This window comes from Anolis sagrei, chromosome 2, assembly GCF_037176765.1.
Source record: "Anolis sagrei isolate rAnoSag1 chromosome 2, rAnoSag1.mat, whole genome shotgun sequence".
In the NCBI taxonomy this organism is placed as follows: Eukaryota; Metazoa; Chordata; class Lepidosauria; order Squamata; family Dactyloidae; genus Anolis; species Anolis sagrei.
In genome coordinates, this window is record NC_090022.1 from 119,669,229 (window position 1) to 119,695,164 (window position 25,936).

At 42.7% G+C, this 25,936-nt stretch overlaps 1 protein-coding gene and 1 long non-coding RNA gene across 2 annotated transcripts in view; one reads left to right on the forward strand and one right to left on the reverse strand.

Annotated features, from left to right (window-relative positions):
* Positions 1 to 25,936, reverse strand: part of ST6GALNAC2 (ST6 N-acetylgalactosaminide alpha-2,6-sialyltransferase 2) — a 45,248-nt gene that overhangs the window by 7,265 nt on the left and 12,047 nt on the right. The window contains exons 2-7 of the mRNA XM_060764602.2: positions 17,623 to 17,715; positions 15,703 to 15,760; positions 11,676 to 11,850; positions 1,551 to 1,716; positions 1,176 to 1,314; positions 129 to 232 (exon numbers count right to left, since the gene is read on the reverse strand). Of these exons, the coding sequence (XP_060620585.2) occupies positions 129 to 232; positions 1,176 to 1,314; positions 1,551 to 1,716; positions 11,676 to 11,850; positions 15,703 to 15,760; positions 17,623 to 17,715 (735 nt within the window). The remainder of the gene's footprint in view (positions 1 to 128; positions 233 to 1,175; positions 1,315 to 1,550; positions 1,717 to 11,675; positions 11,851 to 15,702; positions 15,761 to 17,622; positions 17,716 to 25,936) is intronic.
* On the forward strand, positions 10,901 to 14,977 carry LOC137096070 (uncharacterized). Its single transcript, XR_010909223.1, has 2 exons — positions 10,901 to 11,866; positions 12,407 to 14,977. It is a non-coding gene; the product is annotated as an uncharacterized lncRNA (long non-coding RNA).

The window sequence follows — 25,936 nt, forward strand, 5'->3', positions numbered from 1 at the left end:
AAAAAATCAATCCAAAAAAACCTGTTAATTATCCACAGGTCAATATGAGTACATTAACAATAATGAAAAAGGCCAATAATGGTTACAGTAGTGGCAGGAAAGAGAAGCAAATGAAGGGGAACACTTACTTGTCACCTTTGTCATAGCCCTCTGGAACAGGGATGCCCAGGAGGGCAGATTTCAGCATTAGGTAATCTCGTTTATCTGACGGAATGAAAATGTATCGTATGTCCTGAAGCCAAGACAAAACAGAATGTAAAACACAAAAAAGAACAAGATTCATAACATAAGGCCTGCAACAAAAACATAGAATCACAGAATCATAGAGTTGGAAGAGACCTCATGGGCCATCCAGTCCAATTCCCTGCCAAGAAGCAGGAAAATTGCATTCAAGGCACTTATAACAAAGTGACATCTTGGTAACAAGCAGATACTCTATATGGTTTTCTGATCGACTCCAACCCAATAACAGTCTGTATGAAGTGGTTATTGAAGGTGCTGAGGCCTCATTTTCTGAGTGTCTTCTCGTGTAGGAAGCATTTTGTGCTCCTGAAAGCCTTTGGATCTCTTCCTCTTGGAAAACGTTTACCTCATGTATCCATGATGGGTGTTTACTAGCATTTATGACTATTAGATAACAATAAAGTAACAAGGGAAACAAGAATGTGAATGTATTCCTTAAGCATTGTCTGTATCAGGCTGCATTGCTACATATTTATTTCTATCACCTTTCTTCTCCTCCAATTTCTCAGGCAGATGTTTTCTCGAAGCCTACCACTATGAACTCAATTTCATAGAATCACAGAATCATAGAGTTGGAAGAGACCCCATGGGCCATTCAGTCCAACCCCCTGTCAAGAAGCAAGAAAATTGCACTCAAAGCACCCCCGACAGACCATCCAGCCTCTGTTTAAAAGCCTCCAAGGAAGGAGCCTCCACCACACTCCGGGGCAGAGAGTTCCACTACTGAACAGCTCTCACAGTCAGGAAGTTCTTCCTAATGTTCAAGTGGAATCTCCTTTTCAGATGGAATCTTCAATTTAGTGAAGATCAAAGAGCACTTGAGATATGGCCTCACATAAAGCTCTTGGTCTACTTACACTTCTTACAGACTGAAGCCGTATATGTTAACAAAGAGCAAAACCAAACAATATGTCTTGCAGTGATGCATTTACCTTAGCCTGTGGGATTTGGGTGAAGCCATACTCTGCGTAAGCAATGAGGGAATTCTTCATGGTGTTTACTGTGAAACCATAGAAGGAAGTCTTTGTTCCAACATCAGCCTCAAAGCCCTTGATCACTGCCCCATTAAGCCTGCATGGTGACAAAAAGTGAAAGGACAGGGGCTCTGAGAAACACGTGCCCATTAGCTCCAAGGAATAAGTAGATTGGTGGTTCAGAGCTTCTAAATCTGGAAAGCTTCAGACTGGAGGAATCCTTCAGCCCTCTCCCTGGGGAATCCTACACCACCACCACCACCCGCCCCATGACCATCCCAAATTGGGCCTGGTGCCCCTTCCAAGAGAGGGAGATTGCCAACCTCATTATACCTGAAGACAAAGTCATGAGCATCTATCTCCTTGCCTTGGTGGGATCCATTCAGAATTCCCCCATTCCCAACCACAGCACAGCGGACGCAGCCGTCTGGGGAGGTGGTCTCATTGAACAGCCTGCTGTTGGCAGCATTTTTGAGAAGCTCCAACGTGGAGGAAATGACTGCAGAACAAAACAAACGGTCGGTAGGAGACAGGCATGGAAAACAACACAAACATTCATATAAATGGCAGGAGAACCCACAGACCTGTGATTAAGAATGCCCTTTGCACTAAGGAACCCAGAAGAGGACAGAACGGGCAATGTTCAGGTTAATTATAATGATACGGTGCATTGTCCTGCAATCCTGCAATCCTAGCAGAGTTTCCAAGGAAACAGAAATTCCAAACTCATCTACTTGAAATAGCATCTTGTCTTCTTCACTTTAAGAAATCCAAGGACACCTGACAGGGTGGAAATAAACTGTGTGTTTGCCTAAGAAAATTCTACAAAATTCATGAAATTGCCATAAATCAACCGGCAATTTGAAGACACAAACAGTTTAGTACTTTATTAAATACTTTTTGCATTCTGAACAAACAGGAAATACAATAAAAATGGAAAGTGTACCGGCAGATGTGGCTAAGGCCCAGTCTGCTATTCTAGAAACAGTAGCCTATTATTTCCTTGGGTGGTGAAGAATGCATAGTTGTTATTATGTTTATTTATTTATATTCCACTTTTTCTCTCCAAAGGAGACTCAAAGCATAGTCATCCAGTTCTTGGGTCCCAGTCTTGGGTCTAAAGTTGTGGCCTTTACTACATTTTTGGGACAGGGCAATATTGTGGTTTGGAGAGGTTCCCTATCCAAGTATTGGAGATGTAAGAAATCTGTTGGTGAGTGTGTTAACTGAAAATGCAAGGCACAAAGCTGATTGGTTGGGAAACGCCCGGGGAGCAAGCCGAGTCTGGGAGTTTTGGCAACAGTTACATTTTTAGGCTTGAGCTGTGCAGGAGAAAGAGACAGTTCTTGCTTCATGAACTGCTGGAAGGAGATCTTCCACACGGACACTGAAAGATCATTTGAATCTCTCTCAGAGGACATCGTGTGAGTCAATGCAACTGTCCACATGATTGTATATATATATTGCTCTGCATTACAAAGACTAAACTACTTGTTCTTTACTGATCATCTGCGTGGCATATTTTCTTTCTTTGGCAAGACAGTGTGTGGACTGATAAAACCTGAACTATGCGTGATTTTCATTATGCCAACACCATGCCCTTGAACATCTTCAGCAACATCCTCACTTTCTTTCTCCAGCACTATGTGCATCCCTAATGAATTATCAGTGACAACCACTGGGATATAGTAACTGGAGATAAAAAGAAATTAAAAGCATTTAAGTCTAAATAATTGAAAGACACCAGGCTCTGTCTGGAAACAAGTAAGGTCTATCCTGTTTAGTACATGGATGGGAGAGTGCCAGTGAATACCAGGTGATATAGATGTATTTCAGAGGAAAGTCCAACCCTATTATCCATGGATTTAATATCCATGGTTTCACTTACCTACGCTCCAAAATAGTCTCCCCTGCCCCCAGAAGTGTTTATGGGCTTCTCTAGGCCTTCCAGTGTCATGCTATGGCATGCTTCTAGATCAAATACAGTCTAAACATGGTTTCTGCTGTGCATGGGGAAAGCGTATTTTTGGACACGTTCCCCACAAATACAGGGATGGTACCACATTTCCAAATTAAATTTTGCTGCTGGGCCAAAACACATTGCCCGCCTCTGCTTTAGATGAGTGAAGGAGATTGTGAAAAATAAAAAAGGTGTTGGTGTAGGCACAGACATATGCAAAGAACACGGAATACATTACACACAGGCATAGGCCAGAGCGGTATCCCATATATAGATATGAATAATAAAAAATGGCAAGTGCACTGACAACTAGACTCATGTGATAACTGTATATGTACATATGACACAGAGCTGTTGCATGTGTGTTGAGAAGACTGAACAATGCACTTAGCACTTTACTTAATTATCTGAATTTGATAATCTGATAGTATCATCTGCTTCTGTGGGAGAGGGAGTCCTAGATCATTGCCTCTGACACAGCTAACGAAGTTTGCGAGTGTAGGTGGGCAGGATGAGGGGAGGCTGTAGGAAGGATCCTTCATTCCCACACTGTCCCAGGGAACCGAGTCTCTACTCCCTTTCTGTTCTAGAGAGCTATGAAATATGCATGAATCCATGAACGGTATACTGGAAAACTTAAAGAAAAATAACATATAATCAAGTTTAGTAATATTTCTGCTTAATGAAGCAAAGGAACTTCTAATTTCTTTTTTCAGCACCAATTTGGAGCAGCCTTTCACTGGAAGAGTGGAGCTTCTTTTGTTTGAAACCTGAATCATAACCTCTGATGAATCAGTCAAAATGTTCAGAACATTGAGTAATGGTTTCAGGCTTGTTTCTAATATGTTTACCATAAGCCTTACTTCGTTTGATCATCCCTTTTGTACTACAGTACTGCAAACAGAGAAAAAAAAATCTGCCAGGTTTCCATACGTTTGTTCTCTCTTTCACACATGCTTTCCTTTTCTCTCTTTGTACTGGACTTCCCTTGCCTTTATTATGTTGGAAACTGCTTTGAGTTTCTTCAGGGGGAGAAAAGTGGTATATAAATGTAGTGCATAATAATAATATTTTTTTTTTCGTGTCAGGAGCTACTTGAAAAACTGCAAGTCGCTTCTGGTGTGAGCGTATTGGCTGTCTAAAAGGATGTTGCCCAGGGGATGCCCAGATGAGTGATCTTCTTTACTATCCTTGTGGGAGGCTTCTCTCATGTCCCCGCATGGGGAGCTAGAGCTTACAGAGGGAGCTCGGCCTGCTCTCCCCAGTTTCAAACCGTTGACCTATTGGTCAGTAATCCTGCCAACACAAGGGTTTAACCCATTGTGCAGCCAGGGCTAATAATAATAATAATAATAATAATAATAATAATAATAGGAACTGGCAACTGTCTCAAGGGTCCTTTGGCAACTCACAACGAACTGCCGCAAACGAAAACTCTCCGGAGCCAGTTCCCCCCCCCCCCCCCCCCCCACTGCCTCACTCTCTTTCTATCTGAAGATGGATCCTCCTCCCATCACACTACAGAGATTCAGGGCAGACAGTGCGCTTGTCAAGCTAAGGCGAGTGGGCATGGAGAAGCAAGAGAGATAACTCCTAGAAGCCAAAGACCGGCAGCAACAATGGAGCAGGCTGTTCCTTTCACTCAGGCAAATGTCACAAGATGTTCATGCTAGCCTTCTAAAGACTTCCTGTCCCCCCAGGTCTATGTCTTCAAAAGGACAGTACAGATTATGGGGAAACCACTTGAAACATAGTGACACCAAAAACCATTAAGATATTCGTTTTTTAAAACATAAAAATTAGAAAATAAATGAAAGAAGCTTTCTTGTCTTTTTCTTCTCCCTCAGTACACATTTTTCAAGATACCGAACCACTTTTGCTTCACAGAAATCAGCCACTTTTAATTAATTAATTTTTTAGCTATGCACGCAGCAGTTGAGTGCGCATAACTAAGCCCTGTAACATAATGGACACACTGCAAGCACCAATAAGAAAGGGCATTTCCTTTAGTCACATAAACATCAGCATTTCCACTTTTAGTCCTTTCCCCATATCTGAAAGGGTAAGGTATTCCTCCCTATGAAGATTAGCCACTTGATAGGGACAGCTAATCAGGTCAAATAAAATGAATGAGGTTGTTGTAGGTTTTTTGGGCTATATGGCCATGTTCTAGAAGCATTCTCTCCTGGTGTTTCGCCTCCATCTGTGGCAGGCATCATCAGAGGTTGTGTCACTTTGTTTCCATGTGCCTCTTTTAACTTTTAATATACATGACAGCTTATCATTTATTCCCAATTTCCATACTTCCTTGTACCACTCTTCTATTTATATATTTACTAGCTTGGGGACCCGGCGCTGCGCGGGTTATTAGAGAAAGTGGGTAATGGTGGTTCTCTATGCCAAGTTTGGTCTTTATTGGTCATTGGATGATGGTTGCATTGTTTTCAGGAAGTGAGTCAAGGTACTTGAAGTCCCATCATCCATGGTCAACCCTTCTCCAAACAGCAGCAGTATATAGAGTGGGTCATGGGGGTTCTGTGTGCCAAGTTTGGTCTTTATCAGTCATTGGATGAGGGTGGCAGTGGTTTCAGTAAGTGAGTGAAAGTACTGCAAGTCCCATCATCCAAAGTCCATCCTCCTTCAAACTGCAGCAGGATGCAGAGTGGGTCATGGGGGCTCTGTGTGCTAGGTTTGGTCTTGATTGGTCATTAGATGACTGTTGCAGAAGTCTTGGGATGTGAGTGGAGGTACTTGAAGTCCCATCATCCATAGTCTGTTCTCCCCCAAACCTCACCAGAATGTTGAGTTGGCCAAGGGGGCTCTCTGTGCCAAGTTTGGTCTTTCTTGGTATTTGGATAAGTGTCACTGTGGTTTCAGGAAGTGAGTGAAGTCCCATCATCCATCGTCCGTCCTCCTCCAAACAGCATCGGGATGTAGAGTTGTTCATGGGGGCTCTGTGTGCCAAGTTTGGTCTTGATCGGACATTAGATGAGGGTTGCAGCAGTCTTTGGAAGGGAGTGGAGGTACTTGAAGTCCCATCATCCATGGTCTGTCCTCCTAGAAAGTGCACCAGGATGTAGAGTGGGTCATGGGGATTCTGTGTGCCAAGTTTGGCCTTGATCTGTCATTGGCGATGGTTTCAGTGGTCTTAGGAAGTGAGTGAAGTGACTGCAAGTCCCATCATCCATTTCCAAATTTTTCCAAACTGCACCAGGATGTAGAGTGGATCATGTGGGCTCTCTGTGCGAATTGTGATCCTGACCCATCACTGTTGGCAGTTGTAATGGTCTCAGCAAGGGAGTGCAGGTATTGCAAGTCCCATCGTCCATGGTGCATTCTCCCCCAAACTGCACCAGGATGTAGAGTGCATCATAGAGACTCAAGTGTGTCAAATTTGGTCTTTATCGATGACTGGATGAGGGTTGCAGTGGTCTCAGGAACTGAGCAAAGATACTGCAAGTCCCATAATCCATGGTCCATCCCCAGCCAAAACACACCAGGACATAAAATGGGTCATGTGAGGTCTATGTGCCAAGTTTGGTCCCGATCAGTCATTGGATGAGGTTAACTGCGGTCTCAGAATGTGACTGATGGCACTGCAAGTCCCATCATCCATGGTTGCAGTAGGATGTCGAGTGGGTCATGGGGGCTCTGTGTGCCAAGTGTGGTCTGTATTGATAATTGTCTGACTCAGCCCCCTCTGGTCTTTTCCTTTCCTCTCTTTGCCATCTCGGAATCTTGGAATTGAGGCTGGCCAATCAGAGACCATATGCAAATCTCCTTCTGTCATGTCCCCGTTTCTGTCATGAACCCTTTTCTCCACCAGGGGCTCCTGTTAAAGCAGGCCAATCAGGGACCATATGCAAACTTTCAGGCTGGCCAATCAGAAAGCCGGCACATACACTGCCACACATCCGCCGCATACAAGTTTTGACTTTTATTATATATATAGATATAGATAGCTTGGGGACCCGGCGCTGCCCAGGTTATTAGAGAAAGTGGATAATGGCGCTTCTGTATGCCAAGTTTGGTCTTTATTGGTCATTGGATGACGGTGGCATTGTTTTCAGGAAGTGAGTGAAGGTACTTGAAGTCCCATCATCCATGGGGGCTCTGTGTGCTAAGTTTGGTCTTTATCAGTCATTGGATTAGGGTCGCAGTGGTTTCAGTAAATGAGTAAAGGTACTGCAAGTCCCATAATCCATGGTCAACCCTCCTCCAAACAGCATCAAGATGTAGAGTGGGTCATGGGGGCTCTGTGTGCCAAGTTTGGTCTTGATCGGACATTAAATGAGGGTTGCAGCAGTCTTGGGAAGGGAGTGGAGGTACTTGAAGTCCCATCATCCATGGTCTGTCCTCCTTGAAAGTGCACCAGGATGTAGAGTGGGTCATGGGAACTCTGTGTGCCAAGTTTGGTCTTGATCGGTCATTGGTGAGGGTCTTGGTGGTCTCAGGAAGTGAGTGAAGTGACTGCAAGTCCCATCATCCATTTCCAAATTTTTCCAAACCGCACCAGGATGTAGAGTGTGTCATGCGGGCTCTCTGTGCGAATTGTGATCCTGATCCATCACTGTTGACAGTTTTAATGGTCTCAGGAAGGGAGTGGAGGTATTGCAAGTCCCATCGCCCATGGTGCATCCTCCCCCAAACCGCACCAGGATGTAGAGTGCATCATGGAGACTCAGTGTGCCAAGTTTGGTCTTTATTGGTAATTGGATGAGGGTTGCAGGAATTGAGCAAAGGTACTGCAAGTCCCATAATCCATGGTCCATCCCTGGCCAAAACACACCAGGACGTAAAGTGGGTCATGAGAGGTCTGTGTGCCAAGTCTGGTCCTGATCAGTCATTGGATGAGGTTAACAGCAGTCTCAGAATGTGAGTGATGGGACTGTAAGTCCCATCATCCATGGTTCATCCTCCTCCAAACTGCAGTAGGATGTCGAGTGGGTCTTGTGGGCTCTGTATTGGTAATTTTCTGACCCAGCCTCCCCTGGCCTTTTCCTTTCCTCTTTGTCATCTCGGAACCTTGGAATTGAGGTTGGCCAATCAGAGACCAAATGCAAATTTCCTTCTGTCATGTCCTTGTTTCTGTCATGAACCCTTTTCTCCACCAGGGGCTCCTGTTGAAGCAGGCCAATCAGGGAGCATATGCAAATAGCACCACAGCGGCAGCCATTCAGAATCTTGGAACTGAGGCTGGCCAATCAGAGACCAAATGCAAATTTCCTTCTGTCATGTCCCCATTCCTGTCATGAACCCTTTTCTCCACCAGGGGCTCCTGTTGAAGCAGGCCAATCAGGGACCATATGCAAATAGCACCACAGCAGCAGCCAATCAGAATCGTGGAACTTTCAGGCTGGCCAATCAGAAAGCCGGCACATACACCGCCACACATCCGCCGCATACAAGTTTTGACTTTTATTGTATACTAGCTTGGGTACCCGGCGCTGCCCGGGTTATTTTAAAAGGGTATTGTTTGTTTTTGGATTAGAGAAAGGAATTGTATATCAAGGTTGGTCTTTATCAGTTATTTATATGGCTCGCAGTGGTCTCAGGAAGTTAGTGAAGGTACTGTGAGTCCTATCGTCTGTGGTCCATCATCCTCCAAACTGCACCAGGATGGAGAGAGGGTCATGGAGGCTCTGTGTGCTAAGTTTGGTCTTGATCAGTCATTGGATGAGGGTCACAGCAGTCTCAGGAAATGAGTTAAGGTACTGCAAGTCCCATCATCCATAGTCTCCCTCTACATCACCAGAATGTTGAGTTGGCCATGGGGGCTCTCTGTGCCAAGTTTGGTCTTTATTGGTATTTGGATGAATGTCACGGTGGTTTCAGGAAGTGAGTGAAGGTACTGCAAGTCCCATCATCCATTGTCCATCCTCCTCCAAACAGCACCAGGATGTAGAGTCTCTCATGGGGGCTCTGTGTGCCAAGTTTGGTCTTGATTGGTCATTAGACGAGGGTTGCAGCAGTCTTGGGAAGTGAGTGGAGGTACTTGAAATCCCATCATCCATAGTCTGTTCTCCCCCAAACCTCACCAGAATGTTGAGTTGGCCATGGGGGTTCTGTGTGCCAAGTTTGGTCTTCATCAGTCATTGGATGAGGGTCTCAGTAGTTTCACTAAGTGAGTGAAGGAACTGCAAGTCCCACCGTACATGGTGCATCATCCTCCAAACCACACCAGGATGTAGAGTGCATCATGGAGACCCGGTGTGCCAAGTTTGGTCCTTATCGGAAATTGGATGATGGTTGCAGTGGTCTCAGGAATTGAGCGAAGAGACTGCAAGTCCCATAATCCATGCTCGATCCACAGTCAAACCACACCATGGCGTAAAGTGGGTCATGAGAGGTCTATGTGCCAAGTTTGGTGTTGTTCAGTCATTGTTGAGGGTCACAGCAGTCTCGGAAAGCGAGTAGAGGTACTTCAAGTCCCATCATCCATGGTATGCCCTACTCCAAACCGCAGTAGGATGTAGAGTGGGTCTTGGGGGCTCTGTGTGCCAAGTTTGGTTTTGTTCGGACATTAGATGAGGGTTGCAGCAGTCTTGGGAAGAGAGTGGAGGTACTTGAAGTCCTATCATCCATGGTCTGTCCTCCTCGAAAGTACACCAGGATGTAGAGTGGGTCATGGGGACTCTGTGTGCCAAGTTTGGTCTTGATCAGTCATTGGCAAGGGTCTCAGTGGTCTCAGGAAGTGAGTGAAGTGACTGCAAGTCCCATCATCCATTGCCAAATTCTTCCAAACCACACCAGGATGTAGAGTGGGTTATGTGGGCTCTCTATGTGGGCTCTCTGTGTAAATTGTGGTCCTGATCCATCATTGTTGGCAGTTATAATGGTTTTAGGAAGGGAGTGCAGGTATTGCAAGTCCCATCGTCCATGGTGCATCTTCCTCCAAGTCGCACCAGGACGTAAAGTGGGTCATGAGAGGTCTATGTGCCAAGTTTGGTCCTGATCAGTCATTGGATGAGGTTAACAGCGGTCTCAGAATGTGAGTGATGGTACTGCAAGTCCCATCATCCATGGTTGCAGTAGGATGTCGAGTCGGTCTTGCAGGCTCTGTGTGCCAAGTGTGGTCTGTATTGGTAATTGCCTGACTCAGCCCCCTCTGGCCTTTTCCTTTCCTCTCTTTGTCATCTCGGAATCTTGGAATTGAGGCTGGCCAATCAGAGACCATATGCAAATTTCCTTCTCATGTCCCCGTTTCTGTCATGAACTCTTTTCTCCACCAGGGGCTCCTATTGAAGCTGGCCAATCAGAGACCATATGCAAATAGCACCGCTGCCCAGCCAATCGAAATCTTGGAATTTTCTCATGTCCCCGTTTCTGTCATGAACTCTTTTCTCCACCAGGGGCTCCTCTTGAAGCTGGCCAATCAGAGACCATATGCAAATAGCACCGCTGCCCAGCCAATCGGAATCTTTGAACTTTCAGGCTGGCCAATCAGAGACCACAGTGGCAGCCAATCAGAAAGCGAGCACATACACCGCCACACTTTTGTCCTCTGCATACAAGTTTTGACTTTTATTATAGATATAGATAGATATAGATATAGATATAGATTTCTCTTTTCCAATTCCTTGCTATAAGCAGTCTTGCTATTGTTAATAAGTTTTTTATCGCATCTTTATCCTCTTTTTTCAATTGTTTATTATTATATAATGATAATAAAGCTATACTAGGACTTCTTTCTATTTCAATGTTCATTATATCTTCTATTTCTCTAAAAACTTTCCGCTAAAAAACATTTACATATTTACATTGCCACCATATATGTATATATTTTCCTGATTCTTGCCATCCCCTCCATCAATTTTTGAGTAGTTTTTAATTTATATTTGCTATTCTTACTGGTGTAAGGTACCATTTCCATATTAACTTATAGTAATTTTCTTTAACCCGTATTGATAAATCTTTTAAATGTCTTTGTCTCCATAATTGTTGCCACTCTGTTTCATTTATTTTTATCCCTAAATCTTCTTCCCAGACCTCCTTGAGGATGTTATTTTTTTGTTTTTCCTTCCTTTATTTCAATTATTATCTTATATACTTCACTAGTTATTCCTTTCAAATTTTCATGCTCCTCTATAGCCCTTCCATTTTGTATTATTTGTTCGAATTGGTTAAGCTTACTTCCATTCTTATTATTTTTAACCCAGTTTTTAAATCATTGTTCTAATTGTATACAATGGAAGCATGTCAATTTTATTTCTCTAAATTCTTCCGTAATCATTTCCTTCTTCATTCCAACCTTTATCCAATACCCTATTTTGTCTATTTTTTTCGTCTCAACTTTTTATCCATTACTATATATCAGAAATAAACTCTCCCAAAACCTGCCTAATAGTTTGCTTTCCTTTTTCTCTGTCACATTTGTCACCTGCAGACCAAAGTGAGATGGATCCGTGCAATAACTATGAGGTCAAGCATCCAACATAAACCCCTGTTCACTACACCTTTCTGTTGACAACCCATACTGCCCTCTCCCAGCCAGTTACCTGCTTGTGGCAAGCCACGCCATCCATAGGGGACACCGCGTTCCTTCAACTTCTTCCACATCTCTGAGGTGAAGTGACGGTTCCACATCAGCACTGGGCCATCAAAATCGAATTGCTTTCCAAACGTCGGGTCATTCTTCACTTTGGATTTTAATGACCGGGGGCACAAACTGGACTGAGAGAGGCTGAGAGTGAGTACATTCTACTGGTGCCTTTTCCTCTCTGCAGAATGACCCTCGACTTATCCACGGGTCAACGTATCAGAATCCATAGTGCTATCCCCCAAACCAATCTCCAACTTATATATAAGCTTGATTTATACAAGACTACCTGTCCAAACATATCTCCTGTTATGAACCATCATGAAGTTTAAGATCACTTAAGACTTGACTATGGGACCAAGCATTCGAACAGTGAATAACAGCAAGTGAAAAGAAGACTTAGGCAACTCGTGACAATGAATTGACCCAGACTTGGATTTGGTTTTTAACTTGCATGTTTAATCAATTGTTTTTAATTAACTGTTTTAATGTTTGAATATATTTGTTGAATGTTTTATGATGGTGATGGCATCGTATGGTGCTTGTTGTGAGGCTGCCCTGAGCCCTCCCTCAGGGGTGAGAAGGGCGGGGTACAAATAAAGGAAATAATAATAAATAAATAATACAGTATATACAGATCTGAAGATGCCAGACATGAAAGGACTTGTCAACATCTCTCCTTACTACCAGATTACACCACCCAGGATCAGTAGGAACAACAGAACACAGTGAAAGGGGCAGGAAAAGGTGCTACAGAAGAAAGATGGAGAACAAGTCTATACAGGATTTGGTGCTACTGGTTCTTATTTGGTATGTGTACCTGCACTAATTCTTCTGTATGATCAAGAGTTTGCTGTAACTTATGTTTTTGTATCTCTATATGGTTTGATAATTGACCACTTATTCTTAATTTAGCTCTTTGTTTTGAATAAATGGTGCCTACCACTCTCTTAAATTGTTGACCAACTCCATAGTTCTCTAGTACCTTTCCCATAAATTTCCAGCAGACATTATCAAAGGCTTTCTCTGCAACCAAAAATAGTAGAGCAATATCTCTATTATGATCTTGTTCTGCCATCTCTATTATTTAAAACTGTCCTCACATTCTGTTTAACTGTCTACCTAGAAAAAAGCCAACTTGAACTTCGTGTAGTACTTTTAATAAAAATTGTTTCAATCTATTTGCTTGAATTTCTGCGAATGGTTTATAGTCACAATTTACTAATGAGATTGGTCTTGTCTATTCTGCTTAATAACAAGAACTGCAGTGGCCTCGCCCATGAATCTGGGATTACTCCTTTCTGCATAACATGATTTATTACGGAGAATAGTAGTGGGGCCAGTTCTTCCTTGTATGACTTAATACTACCAAGCAGAAAATCCATCTGGATCTGGGGCTTTATTTATTTTGGTTTTGTTGATACCCTTAAACAGCTCCTCCTGTTTAATTATATGCCCTTGCCCCTCGTGGAAGAGGGTAGACAAGTTACAATACTAATCTGCCAGAGACATCAAAATGTCAGCACTTTGCCCTGCCTGGAATGAAGGATGTGAGAAGGAACTTGGGTTTGGAAGATCTATGTCTTCCAAGCTAGTCATCAGAAGGTGAGGCAAGAAGGCTAGCATTCCTCCTTCTATGAATTATAGAAGGAATAAGCAGTTCTTCCATAAAGTAGCATCCTCTACCATGCTGTAAATGGGAGATTTCAATGAATTAACAAAATGAAAGGTTCAAAATTGGTTTCTATGAACACCAAGAGTTTTAAGTGGTATACTGAGTATAGCCTGGGTATACCGTATTGGAAATGCTTGTGATCAGAAGTATTTTGGATTTTAGGACCAGTGTGGGAGTTGTTATTTTTGTTTGTTTGTTTGTGTTTATTTTGAAATATTTGCATACACATAATGAGATATCTTGGCTATGGGACCCAAGACAAATCAAGAAATTAATTTATGTATCATATAACCTTATACATATAGCCTGAAGACAATTTTATCCAAATTTCCAAAGAATTTTGAGCATTAAACAATGTTTGTGCAAACTGAACTATCAGAAAGCAAAGATGGCACTACCTCAGTCACTCATATGGCCAATTTTGGAATATATGAAAATTTCAAATTCTGCTCAACCTGCACAAAATCAAATGCCAAGTTTCCATCACTGCTGCAATTTTGCTAACATATCCTGCCTGTTACTAAATGACTGCCAGGTTGACGTCAAAAACAGAGTCACACAGAGTGAACAGATAACATCTGTCATTTGACTGATGAGTTGAATGCCAATTGTTAAAATCCAATTTTGGAAGCCAAACATCTATTTATAAAGTCTAATTTGGGTAGCATTTGAATTTGGACATTGGCAATCAATACATCAGGATCTAAATGCCTAATAGCAGAGTCCAACTAGGCAGATTCAGATGTAAGTTTTAAACATTATGTTCATTTGAGCCATATCTAACAATTTGAGGCAACAAAGATCAAACTTTTTAAACCTATTTTACTTAACTTTTAAAAAGCTGTTTTATTGCTATTGGAATCCACAAAGTAGTTTAAAATAAACAATGATTCTATGTTATTGGGACTCCCTTCCAAATGAAGAGTGTTTGGTTCTATAATTGCTAATCTTTAAAACAGGGGTCCCCAAACTGTGGGCGAGATGTGGCCCTCCAAGGTCAGGTAACCCACCCCCACCCCCAACTTAGGGTCGCCCTAAGTCTGAAACAACTTGGAAGGCTCACAACAACAACAACATCAACAATCCTAATAACTGGACTATCTCATCAGCCAAAAACAGGCCCACATTTCCCATTGGAGTACTAGTAAGTTTATGTTGGTTAAAATTGTTCATCATTTTAAATACTGTATTGTTCTGGCATACTTTCTTGTACTATAAATTAGATATGTGCAGTATGCATAGGAATTTGTTCATGGTTTTTTTCAAAATATAGTCCAGACCCCTAATAGTCTGGGGGACATGAACTGGCCCTTGGCTTAGAGGGTTTGAGGGCTCCTGCTTTTAAAGGATCTCAAAGACTCCTCACCACCACCCTTTTTTTTGTTTCACTCAGCATTTTACTCACATTGGAAGACTGTGATTTCAGCAGAATGTTCCTGTTAATCTGATTTGTTTTGTATCCACTGCAATATATATCTTTATATATATCAAAAGTACACGTTGCTTTGAGAGAGCTTGGTTCTGACAAGGAAATGTACAGATTTCTTAAATGATATAAAATAAACGTTCCACCAGCTTGTCCATCATTGTCTTGGCAATTCCATTTTCCTTGCAGATTCCCAGAACTTATAAGAGAAACCAAAGATCTAAGTTCCAATTCTATGGAAACTACAGGTGCACTAGGTTGATTTGGAACGTGGACCTATCACTGCCTCATCGTTTCTGATCTTCTGCTGTTGGGAGGAATAATGATCACCCTTGTGTTTTGCTTGTTCTGCTAGCCAAGTTCTCAAACAAGGGGGGGGGGGGACAAAAGCACCCTGAAACATTTTGTGCACAAAATAATCTGCATCATGGGCAGGCAACTCTTTACACCCTCACCAATTGTACAGCCCTCCTGATGTTTTTGGACTGTAACAGACTTCTGCACCACCTGCTATGCTGATTAAGGTGGTTGGGACTTGCAGTTAAACTGCACAACCCCCTCCCCTGGTCTAATCCAATTTGATAGCCTCCAACAGAATTGAATTAATGGCATTTGTGCTAACATTGATTTATGTACCACTTTTTCATTGGGTCTACTTGAATTGGGAAGAACAACAGAAATGAGGTCCAGGTTAGAAATGGTGTGGTTCTCCCATTATTGTAGTACTGCAACTTCCACCTAGCACAACCAGCAGGGAGAGCTGATGGAAGATGTAGTCCAGCAATATGGAGGGGGCAGGTAATGCCCATTCTTGGCTTGTTGTGCTAGACTGATTTTAGAAAGAGACAAAATAAAACAAAAACAAATGAAGGATGTGCATATTACCTTCTCCTTATGATGATAAGCACTTTCTTCCTTGGACGAGTCTTTAGTTTGGTTTCCTCTGGAACAACAACAACAACAAATGATACAAGACAATTAGGATTCAGTCCTAAAGATTTGCATATTGTGACCCGGATACTTCAGTTGCCCCCCACATGCTTTTCTGAAAAGGTCCTGATAAATTTCCAGACACCATTTCAGGAAAGGAGATCTAGGTCTGAAAATGTGAAGTCTTCTAGAGCCACATGGTAGTTACAGATGGTTATCCAAATCTGTCATGCTGGTTCAGTCACACTGCCATTTAGCTTACAAGGGTTTGTTATTTAAGTAGAGTGCCAAGTAACACTAGTACATATCAAAACACATGATTGCATTGCACTTGTCAAGTCTGTGAAAATGACTGGAACTGGTGTGATGGATCGAATGTTCAGTTGTTGAGGGAAGAAAATATTTTGCAGACCTGCTTCTATAAGGAAAAGGAAAGTTGTCAATTTGGATTGGATTGGATTTTGATATGGGGCAGGCTATTGTATCAAAAGGAATCCCAGAACAATAGGATACTAAGGGACATCAGATGCCAGAAGTATGAAATGAAAGAAGAAAGAATAATGAATTAAGTAGCAGAAATAGGCAGAAACGGAAAAGGAAGGACCAAAGAAAATGCCAGTTTAATAATATACAAAAAGGACAACCACAGAGTAGGGCCTGAAAAACATCTCCAAGAAACCAGGAGACAATTATATGGTGAGGTTGAATGAAATATGAGCCAACAATGGGATTTTGGCCTGCATCACTAGGAGTATAGTGTCTAGATCCAGGGAAGTCATGTTCCCTCTCTATTCTGCTTTGGTCAGACCACACCTGGAATCACATTGTGTCCAATTTTGGGCACCACAATTAAAGGGAGATGCTGACAAGCTGGAAGATTTCCAGAGGAGGGCGACTAAAATGATCAAGGCTCTGGAGAACAAACCCTATGAGAAGTGGCTTAAAGAGCTGGGCATGTTTCGCCTGCAGAAGAGAAGGCTGGAAAGACATGATGGCCATGTATAATTATGTGAGGGGAAGTCATAGGGAGGAGGGAGCAAGCTTGTTTTCTGCTGCCCTGGAGACTAGGACACGGAGCAATACCTTCAAACTACAGGAAAGGAGATTCCACCTGAACATGAGGAAGAACTTCCTAACTGTGAGAGCTGTTCAACAGTGGAACTCTCTGGCCCGGAGTATGATAAGGCTCCTTCTTTGGAGGCTTCTAAACAGGGGGTGCTTTGAATACAATTTTCCTGCTTCTTGGCAGGGGGTTGGACTGGATGGCCCACAAGATCTCTTCCAACTCTATGATTCTATGAAATATAAAACTTGGACAAGGCGTCTGAAATACTGCATTTGCCAAAAGAGAAGTGGGCTCAGATGGAGGGTAGGCCAGGGACAGTACAAGCAGGCCTCAAATAAAGATGGGAATTATGCAGTTTTTTAGTTGATAATCTGATAAGCATGCCTTCTATTCCATCACCTAGGTCATTGATAAAGGTGTTGAACAACACTGGGCCAAGAACAGATCCCCTTTTTGGAGGGGGCTTTTGGGAGGGAGGAAGGCTCCAAGCATTGCATGGGAGCGGGGGGGGGGGGGGGGGGCTCTTGATACCTGGATTAGAAACCCTAGCAGGTTAAACCTGGAATTCTGCCTCATAGGACACCAGCTGGCCACGACAACCCTATAGAGACACTTAGGATTTTTCTTAACAAAAATGGTTGGCTGACTTTAATACTGATTTGAACTTGGCAGCCAAATCTTGGGTTGCGGATTGATACCATTTCAGCATTTCCCTTTTCTTTGGTGAAAACCACTGCTTCAATAAGGAATTTGATAGAAGCGAAACCATGTTTTAATAAAGAAGAATCTAATCTAATTCCCAATCTCACCTCTTACTGGCACTCTCTCCAACCAGGTGATGGCTCCTGGTATCCTGGGGCAATTCTGCTTGTGGCAGCTGTAGTGTCTCTTGTTGTGGCCGCCTGCAACACAGGAAGCAAGCAGAAGTTAACACACCACGTCACCATTTCACTTCAGGCTGAAGCCCCTGAGTGCATTGCACAGGGGGCATTAAGAAGCTTCTGTAAAACAGAGATATTGAAATCCCAGTGCTTAACAGCTTTTCCACTTTTGACTGCAAAGATCAAATGCTTAGCATTTCCAGAAAAATACCCATGTTGGACTGAGGCTGCATTTCATTTCCATTTGACCTCACTGTTTGCAAGCCTCTTGCTCCCAAGTCACATAATGCAGGGGAATATTTTACTGAGTGTGATGAAGTGGACTTTAGCTACGAAAATATATGCCATAATAAATTTGCCATTCTTTATGGTGCTCCAAAGCTCTTTATTGATAACAATGAAGAGTAAAACTCTTCTCTAGCTTCGGAAACAGTCATTTTATAGCTTGGTCAATTTAACATTCGCTGTGGCATCTTCATTGCCTGTGAATTAGGCCTTTGGATAATAGCAGCTCAACTTGCAGATCAAACCAAAGCGCAACAAAGTTCACCTGAAAACTAAGTTGTAGCAGCCTATTCGCCCATTAATTAAAATACTGTAACTAAATCTGTCCATCTATATAGCTTAGCTCCAAGGCCTTACACAGCAGGACTTCAGATCTGAGCTGCTTGGCTCTCAGCCTCAGCAAATTTTCTTAACTGATAATTAGATACTATGATGGCAAACTGAAGAAATGCTAAATAATTTACAGCAGCTGTGAAATAATGTTTAAATTCTGAAAGAATGTGAATCTGCTGCTCAACCACAGAACAACAGTATGGATAAATACTTCCAATTTTAGCATAACCACCTTTCTGTTATGATTGCAATGAACACCAATATTACAATAACAACTCAAGTTTTCTTGTTATCATAACTGGAAAATGTTAGTTTTCCCAACTACAACTTAGAATCATAGAATTCTTGATTTGGAAGAAACCTCATGGGCCATCCAGTCCAACCCCTGCCAAGAAGCAGGAAAATTGCATTCAAAGCACTCCCGATAGATGGCCACCCGCCCTGTTTAAAAGCCTCCAAAAATGAGCCTTCATTTCCTACATGTTCTGATAAGATCTGCAATATAATAAGAGTTTCTGCTATTTGGAGTACAAACAAGTCATGGGATTTGTAGCCGGGAAAAAAATAACTTTGTCCCATAGACTGCTGGATGTTGCTGATCCTTGATCTCCAGCCACAGCTTGTACTGAGTCCGACGTTATAGGAAAGATACGTGTAAAACATGTGCCTTGTCAAACCACATCTCATCCAATCTCTCTATCCTGCCCAAATTGCCTGATATTATTAGGAAGTGCAGGGAAACTGTTGACTTGGATGATAAGCCTGTCTTTCCTCTGTTCACAGAATGCTGAACAGACCAGAAACAAACAGAAATGGGGGTGCTGGCCCTGATTCAGGGACATTCTCACACAACAGCAGGGCTGTCTGCCTGCGGCTCCGCTTACGATCCCACTCCTTCTCCCCATCAAAGAGATGATTAATGCCGTCAGCTCAGACAGCACTGGTTGCCCACTGGAGAAAAAACAGACCTTAAATTCAGCCACACGCAGGAGATCAGAGCTGGCAACATTGGTACTACTTGTTATATTTTTTGTGATGATTGTTTGTGTAGCAGGCGTCTAAGTGCGCCTTGCAGCTGTAAGCCGCCCTGGGTCCCCTTCGGGGTGAGAAGGGCGGGGTACAAGAACCCCAAATAAATAAAAATAAATTGTGTCTGGCAGTGAATTCCCAATACACAAATGGGACACATGCACACCCCCGGGCCAGTTATCATATTTACGGATTTTACATGCAGATGCTCATCTGTGGATCTGAGTTAGCATACTTTGTACTCAGCAGCATACCAAATTCCAATGGATATGAACAGAATTCTTATGTGCAGGTGCCTGGCAAATCTGTTTCAAATAATGTTGGAACATAGGCAGCCCTCTTGCTCAACAGTTTTGGTCAGACTTGATCAGTAACTATGGAATTGGAGTCAATTTTGATCTAATCAATACAAGAGACCACCAGGGTGAGAAGCAGAGTTTTGTGGGTGGTGAGAAGCAGAGTCACAGCAAGTTGAAAGAAAGAAATTTTTTGAATTATGAGCCACTTGTCAAAGTGGCTCAGATGTTTCTACAGAGGCAGTGTTTTGCCTTTCAACCTGCTCACACCAGAAACAGCTTGCAGTTTCCCAAGTCACTCCTGACACACACAAACAAAACAAAAACCTGCTGCTGTTTGTTAAGGACCAAAGGGGCAACAAATCTAATGCAGTGTGACTACCTTTTACTTCTTCACCCTATAATTACTGCTTAACCTTACAACTGTACATGAAAATAAGAATAAACAAAGTCTCTATTCATCCCTCCTTAGAAAGCAGTCTGAGTCTACAGAAGAGGAGGCAAAGTGGGGTCCATGGTGCACATGCAGCCCTATCACTGAAGTCCCCCAGTTACACCCCTTCCTTGAAATTGTCAATATTTCCCACCAATTTTGTTGAGAATTCAATACATGCACTCAAACCAGTCAAACAAATTAAACACCAGATTTTTTGTGTGTCAGGAGCGACTTGAGAAACTGCAAGTCGTTTCTGGTGTGAGAAAATTGTCCGTCTGCAAGGACGTTGCCCAGGGTACACCCGGATGTTTGATGTTTTAACATTCTGTGGGAGGCCTCTCTCATGTCCCTGCATGAGAGCTGGAGCTGACAGATTGGAGCTCACCCCACTCTCCGGATTTGAACCGCTGACTTTTCAGTCAGCAGTCCTGCCAGCACAAGGGTTTTTACCATTGCGCCACCTGGGGCTCCTTAAACACCAGCTACAAACATGTTAGTTTACTTCCCTTGCCCAATAGTCCCGCAAAACCATACAACAAAAAACAATGAAGATCCGCTAAAACGTTGCTCAGAAGTGCCATTACTTGTAGCATGTCAGAACACAGGGGTCCAGGGGTGGAAACTGCCCCCCTCAGCCACATAACTAAAGTGTGTATGAAATAATCTAAAGTAGCTGGTTCCTCCACACTGCATGCAAACCTTGGAGGTGTTTGGTGTATTTTGTGGATGGTGACCAACATTTCCACTTGTAGCTGAGTTCAGGTGCCTGGCTTGGAAATGAAACGTCAGCTTCCGCACCATCAAATGGCTGGAATGAGGATGGCAGCCATTTAATGGACAGTTTTGGCCTCCAAATCAGTAGGGAAGTTAGTTTTCCATGAATCTTAGACAAAACTTTAAAGGGGCTGTCCAAGGTGCTCTACAAATTCAACATCTTGGGCACCTCCTTTAACCTGCAGGCTAAAAATTAGAACAGATTCCCTGCTCCAGTGGCATGGAAACTCCCAAGAAAAGACATTTGTATGTGTCATTCTTCCCAATTAATTCCTACTTCTGCCATCTGTCAAGCAGATGCTGGATAGGTTGACAACAGTATGATTTACGCGGGGCTAACAGCGCTGGGAGAGAAAAGGGTTAGCCTACCCAAACATTCCCTGTGTGTATCTGTATGAGAGATGGGATGCACAAGATTATGCATGAGTGCTAGTATCTGAGGATGAAAGGAGGAGGGATACAGCTCCAAAGATAACATGCCCAGCTAACTACAGTTCCTGCCAGGTTAACTGACATAAACTTCCCACCTTCTAACCCTTTTTTTTCACTTTGCTTTTCCTTTCTTCGGCTTTTTAAAGATTATTGTAATAACTATATCACGGGAGTGGAATTTTTTAAAATGCTTTTTAAATTGCAAATATTAACAGCAATCAAAAATGGGTTTTGAGAAAGATTTAAAAACTTGAGGCACAGAAGTGAATTCTCCTTTCCTAGGTTACCAGGTCCTATCATGTCAACTAGTAAGGATAGAGCTCATGGTAAGATGCAACCACACAGAAAGTACTATGCTCCTCCTCAAAATGGACAAGTCATTGGCAAGACCATGTGCAGGTTACTGGAGAATCAGTCATATCACATGATTGAATTGGTAAGGTAAAGGTTTTCCCATGACATTAAGTCCAGTCATGTCCGACTCTGGGAAGTGGTGCTCATCTCCATTTCTAAGCCGAAGAGCTGGCGTTGTCTGTAGACACCTCCAAGGTCATGTGGCCAGCATGACTGTATGGAGCGCCATTACCTTCCTGCTGGAGAGGTACCTATTGATCTACTCACATTTGCATGTTTTCAAACTGCTAGGTTGGCAGAAGCTGGGGCTAACAGCAAGAGCTTATGCCACTCCCTGGATTCAAACCTGTGACCTTTTGATCAGCAAATTCAGTGGTTTAACCCACTGCACCACCAGGAAATTGGACATATATAGCCCCCGGTGGCGCAGTGGGTTAAAGCACTGAGCTGCTGAGCTTGTTGATCAAAAGGTCGCAGGTTCGATTCTGGGGAGCGGCGTGAGCTTCCGCTGTCAGCCCTAGCTTCTGCCAACCTAGCAGTTCGAAAACATGCAAATGTGAGTATATCAATAGGTACCGCTCTGGCGGGAAGGAAACGGCGCTCCATGCAGTCATGCCGGCCACATGACCTTGGAAGAGTCTTCGGACAACGCTGGCTCTTCGGCTTAGAAATGGAGATGAGCATCACTTCCCAGAGTCGGACATGACTGGACTTAATGTCATGGGACTACCTTTACCTTTATAATAATGAAACTGTAAGCCATTTGTCTCATAACATTGCTAGTTTTAAATGTGCTGGATTCCCATCAGCCCAAGCTAGTACACCATTTGCCATGCGGGCTGTGGGTAACAAAAGCTGCAATCTAATCAATGCATTCCAGGGACACCCAGTTACAAGGAAAGTAAGTCTAAGGCACTATGTTTTTTTTCTTCCTGAAATTACCTTGAAGGAGCACAAGTCTTCTTTTCTGTCAACAACATCTTTGCAAAACTAGGAACACAGCCGAAGCCAAGCGACACTCAGAGTACAGTCCTACTCAGAACCAAGTAAATCCTACTAATTTCCATAAGGCTAGCTTGCAAGAGACAGTGTGGCACAGTGGTTTCAATGTTAGACTCCAGATACCTGGGTTCAAATATCCACTTAACCATGAAAACCCACTGGGTGACCTTGGGAAAGTCACACCCATTCAGCCCACCAAAACAGTGTGTGATCCGCCTTGAGGTCTCCATGACTCAAAAGTATATTGAAGGCACACAATAACAATAATAACAATGCTCACAAGGATTGGAACCACACCCTTCAGCTATTTTCCCACCTACATTGTAAAGTGGATTTTTGAGGTCTTAATTTTTTAATGATAGTCAACATTATCATGTTTATAATCTATTCAAATTGTTGTCCTTCAAGGAGCTGACATTCTAGCAACCGCCCTCTGGCCAGGCACTGAGTCGGCAGAAACAGAGACAGAGACAAGGAAGTCTTTGTAAGGCCAAAGGGCAATTTCAACACCATGGAACAAGTGGATCCCATTTGTTCACTCCTGAATGCACTTAACCCGTCTTGAACCAAAGCCTGCAATAGAAGGATAAATTACAAACAGGATTCACAGAGCTGCCTCCATAGAAGTATGTACTTCTTGTTACTGTGTATCTTCATGTTGTTTCCAATTTATGGGACTCTAATATGAACCTGTCATTGGGTTTCCTGGCAAGATTTAATCAATGCAGGTTTGACATTACCTTCCTCTGAGGCTGAGAGAGTGTGTTTTTTTGTGGCTGAGTGGAGATTCAAACCCAGGCATCCTAACCAAACACTGAAAACGCACTCTCATGCTGGCTTAGAGAAGTGACCTTCCTCCTGGGGAAGTGTGTGCTTGATGGAGGCCATTCTAGAAGAGACATTCATACCTTTAAGGCAAAGGAACCAACCAGTTAAACAGGACAGACTGAGCTGTGAACCATTTGGGCCCCACAGATTTCAGCCTAGGGTAAATGCAATTGAGTTGACATTTAGATAGACAGGGGGGAGAAAGAAAAGCATTCATTGCCACAAAACGGAAAATTCACATGGAACATGGAAGTGTGCACGCGCGCGCACACACACACACCCCAGAAGGCTAATCCATTCATTGCACCAAAGGGAAGGGAATTATTGCACCTGTTCTTGGCATTCGTGGGTTAGGCTGTCTCTTGTTGCAGATGAACAGGGCTCTCTCACATTGGGTGGGAGCCTGGGCTCGTGTTTATCTTCTAAAAGTTGCCAATATTTGGTTGTGATGGGAATTGTACAGGTGGGACTGGAGCATACACCACTAATCCCTGGCCTTTGTTAAACAAGGAGTGAGTGGCAGGTATTGCGTAGGTAGAATCAATACTACAAGTTCAGGTGGATACACTGAGATTTGCTGAAAGCTGGATCCTTCTGGGAATGGCTCCCATAGAATAAAAGAGGACTGGATAGATTGTTTTGATTTCTGAAAAGATTTGCAAGAATATTGTGTCCTCTTATCCATCCAAACTAGGGCAGGCTACTGTCAGAGTGACAATTTAAAGAAATTCCAGATTAAAACAATACAACACCTTAAATGAGACAAAACTTATTAAACACAAAAAAATAATTATGTCATTTTCATGGTTTCCTGGACACAGCATATTATTTGAGAACTCAGAAATGCTGGACCACTCTCACAACCACCATGTCAGACTACACAGAGAAGCCATTGAAATCCACAAGCATGTGGACAATTTCAACAGAAAGGAGGAAACCATGAAAATGAACAAAATCTGGGTACCAGTATTAAAAAACTCTAAAATTAAAACAGCAAAACAACAGAGGGAAAACAATCAGGAACATCTAATCACCTCTCAACAAAAGATTGCTCCAGGCACTGCCAGGCTATCAAATGCAAATCAAGGTCGTCAGTTGAAACATTCACACCTAGCTCCAGCAGACAAGAGTCCTTTGTCCCATCCTGGTCTTTCCACAGATATATAATATGCCTAGTTCCAACAGACCTCACTACCTCTGAGGATGCTTGCCATAGATGCAGGCAAAACGTCAGGAGAGAATGCCTCTAGAACATGTCCATATAGCCCGGAAAAAAACCTACAACAACCCAGTGATTCTGGCCATGAAAGCCTTCGACAATACATCTTTATTATTATTTGTTTACAGTAGCTGTATACCGCTTTTCTCACCCTGAGGGGGACTCAAAGCGGTTAAGAAAGATTTAAGCTCTAAAGGCTTTGGTAAAAGGCAATATTTTATTTATTTATTTATTTATTTATTTGCTCTATTTATATCCAACCCTTCTCTACTCCAAAGGGGACTCAAGGTGGCTGTACAAATGGCAATTATCTGATGCCTTTAGAAAACAAACAATTAAATATGTTTAAATTAAAAAAATTAAAAAATAGAGTTAAAATGCACGTTAAAACATATAAACATTATCATCACTATTTAAAAATGCACAGGAGTGTGTGGGGAAGGAATCCCTGAGCTTGGCCTGTCTCTAGCCTAGCTACTGATGACTAGAAACTTGATGGGAAAAAAGACCTGGGCAGTCCAGGGATGAAACCCAACACCTATGAAACATTTCCAAGTCACAGTGTCCATACATTTTTTGTCATGACTTGGTGCTAAAAGGAAACCATCATTGGTCCAACATTAGTGCCTATCAGGCCCCCTCTCACCCCCTTCTCCTGGTTTCTAAGTAGGTGGGACTGTGAGCTCGTTATTCTGTCTGTCTCAGAACAGTCAAACCTTAAGGTGTGTGCTATAGGGGTTTTCCCACTCTTTCCACACACTGGAGTTTTTACTGAAAGGAAAGGATATGCTGAACAGATTTATAAACTGAAAATTCCTAGCTTGTTTTTTCCTTCTAGGATATAAGATTCAAAGAGAAAACAGTACTCCTTGTGAATGTGCACACTCAGCAGTCTGTAAATACCACTTGCCCTACACCCTTGTATTACCTTGAAGCATTTACTATGTGCATCTATCCCAAGAATGGGAAAACTTTGCCCCCCCCCAGGTGTTTTGGACTTCAACTCCCACAATTCCTAACAGCCATAGCTTGATCTATACTGATAATATGTGTATGCTGCTAGGCCATCAAAACCTTTACCGCTGATGCAAACAATGGCAGCCAAGAAAGCTGGGACCAGAAAGGAAAAGTTTAAGAGGGGACTTAAGTGTGTGGGCAGAGACACTGTCTATTTGAATGGCACATAGAATTAAAATATTCTTATGTGTCGGACTAATTTCTAAATAGTGGGTTAGCACTAAGATCTAACAATTG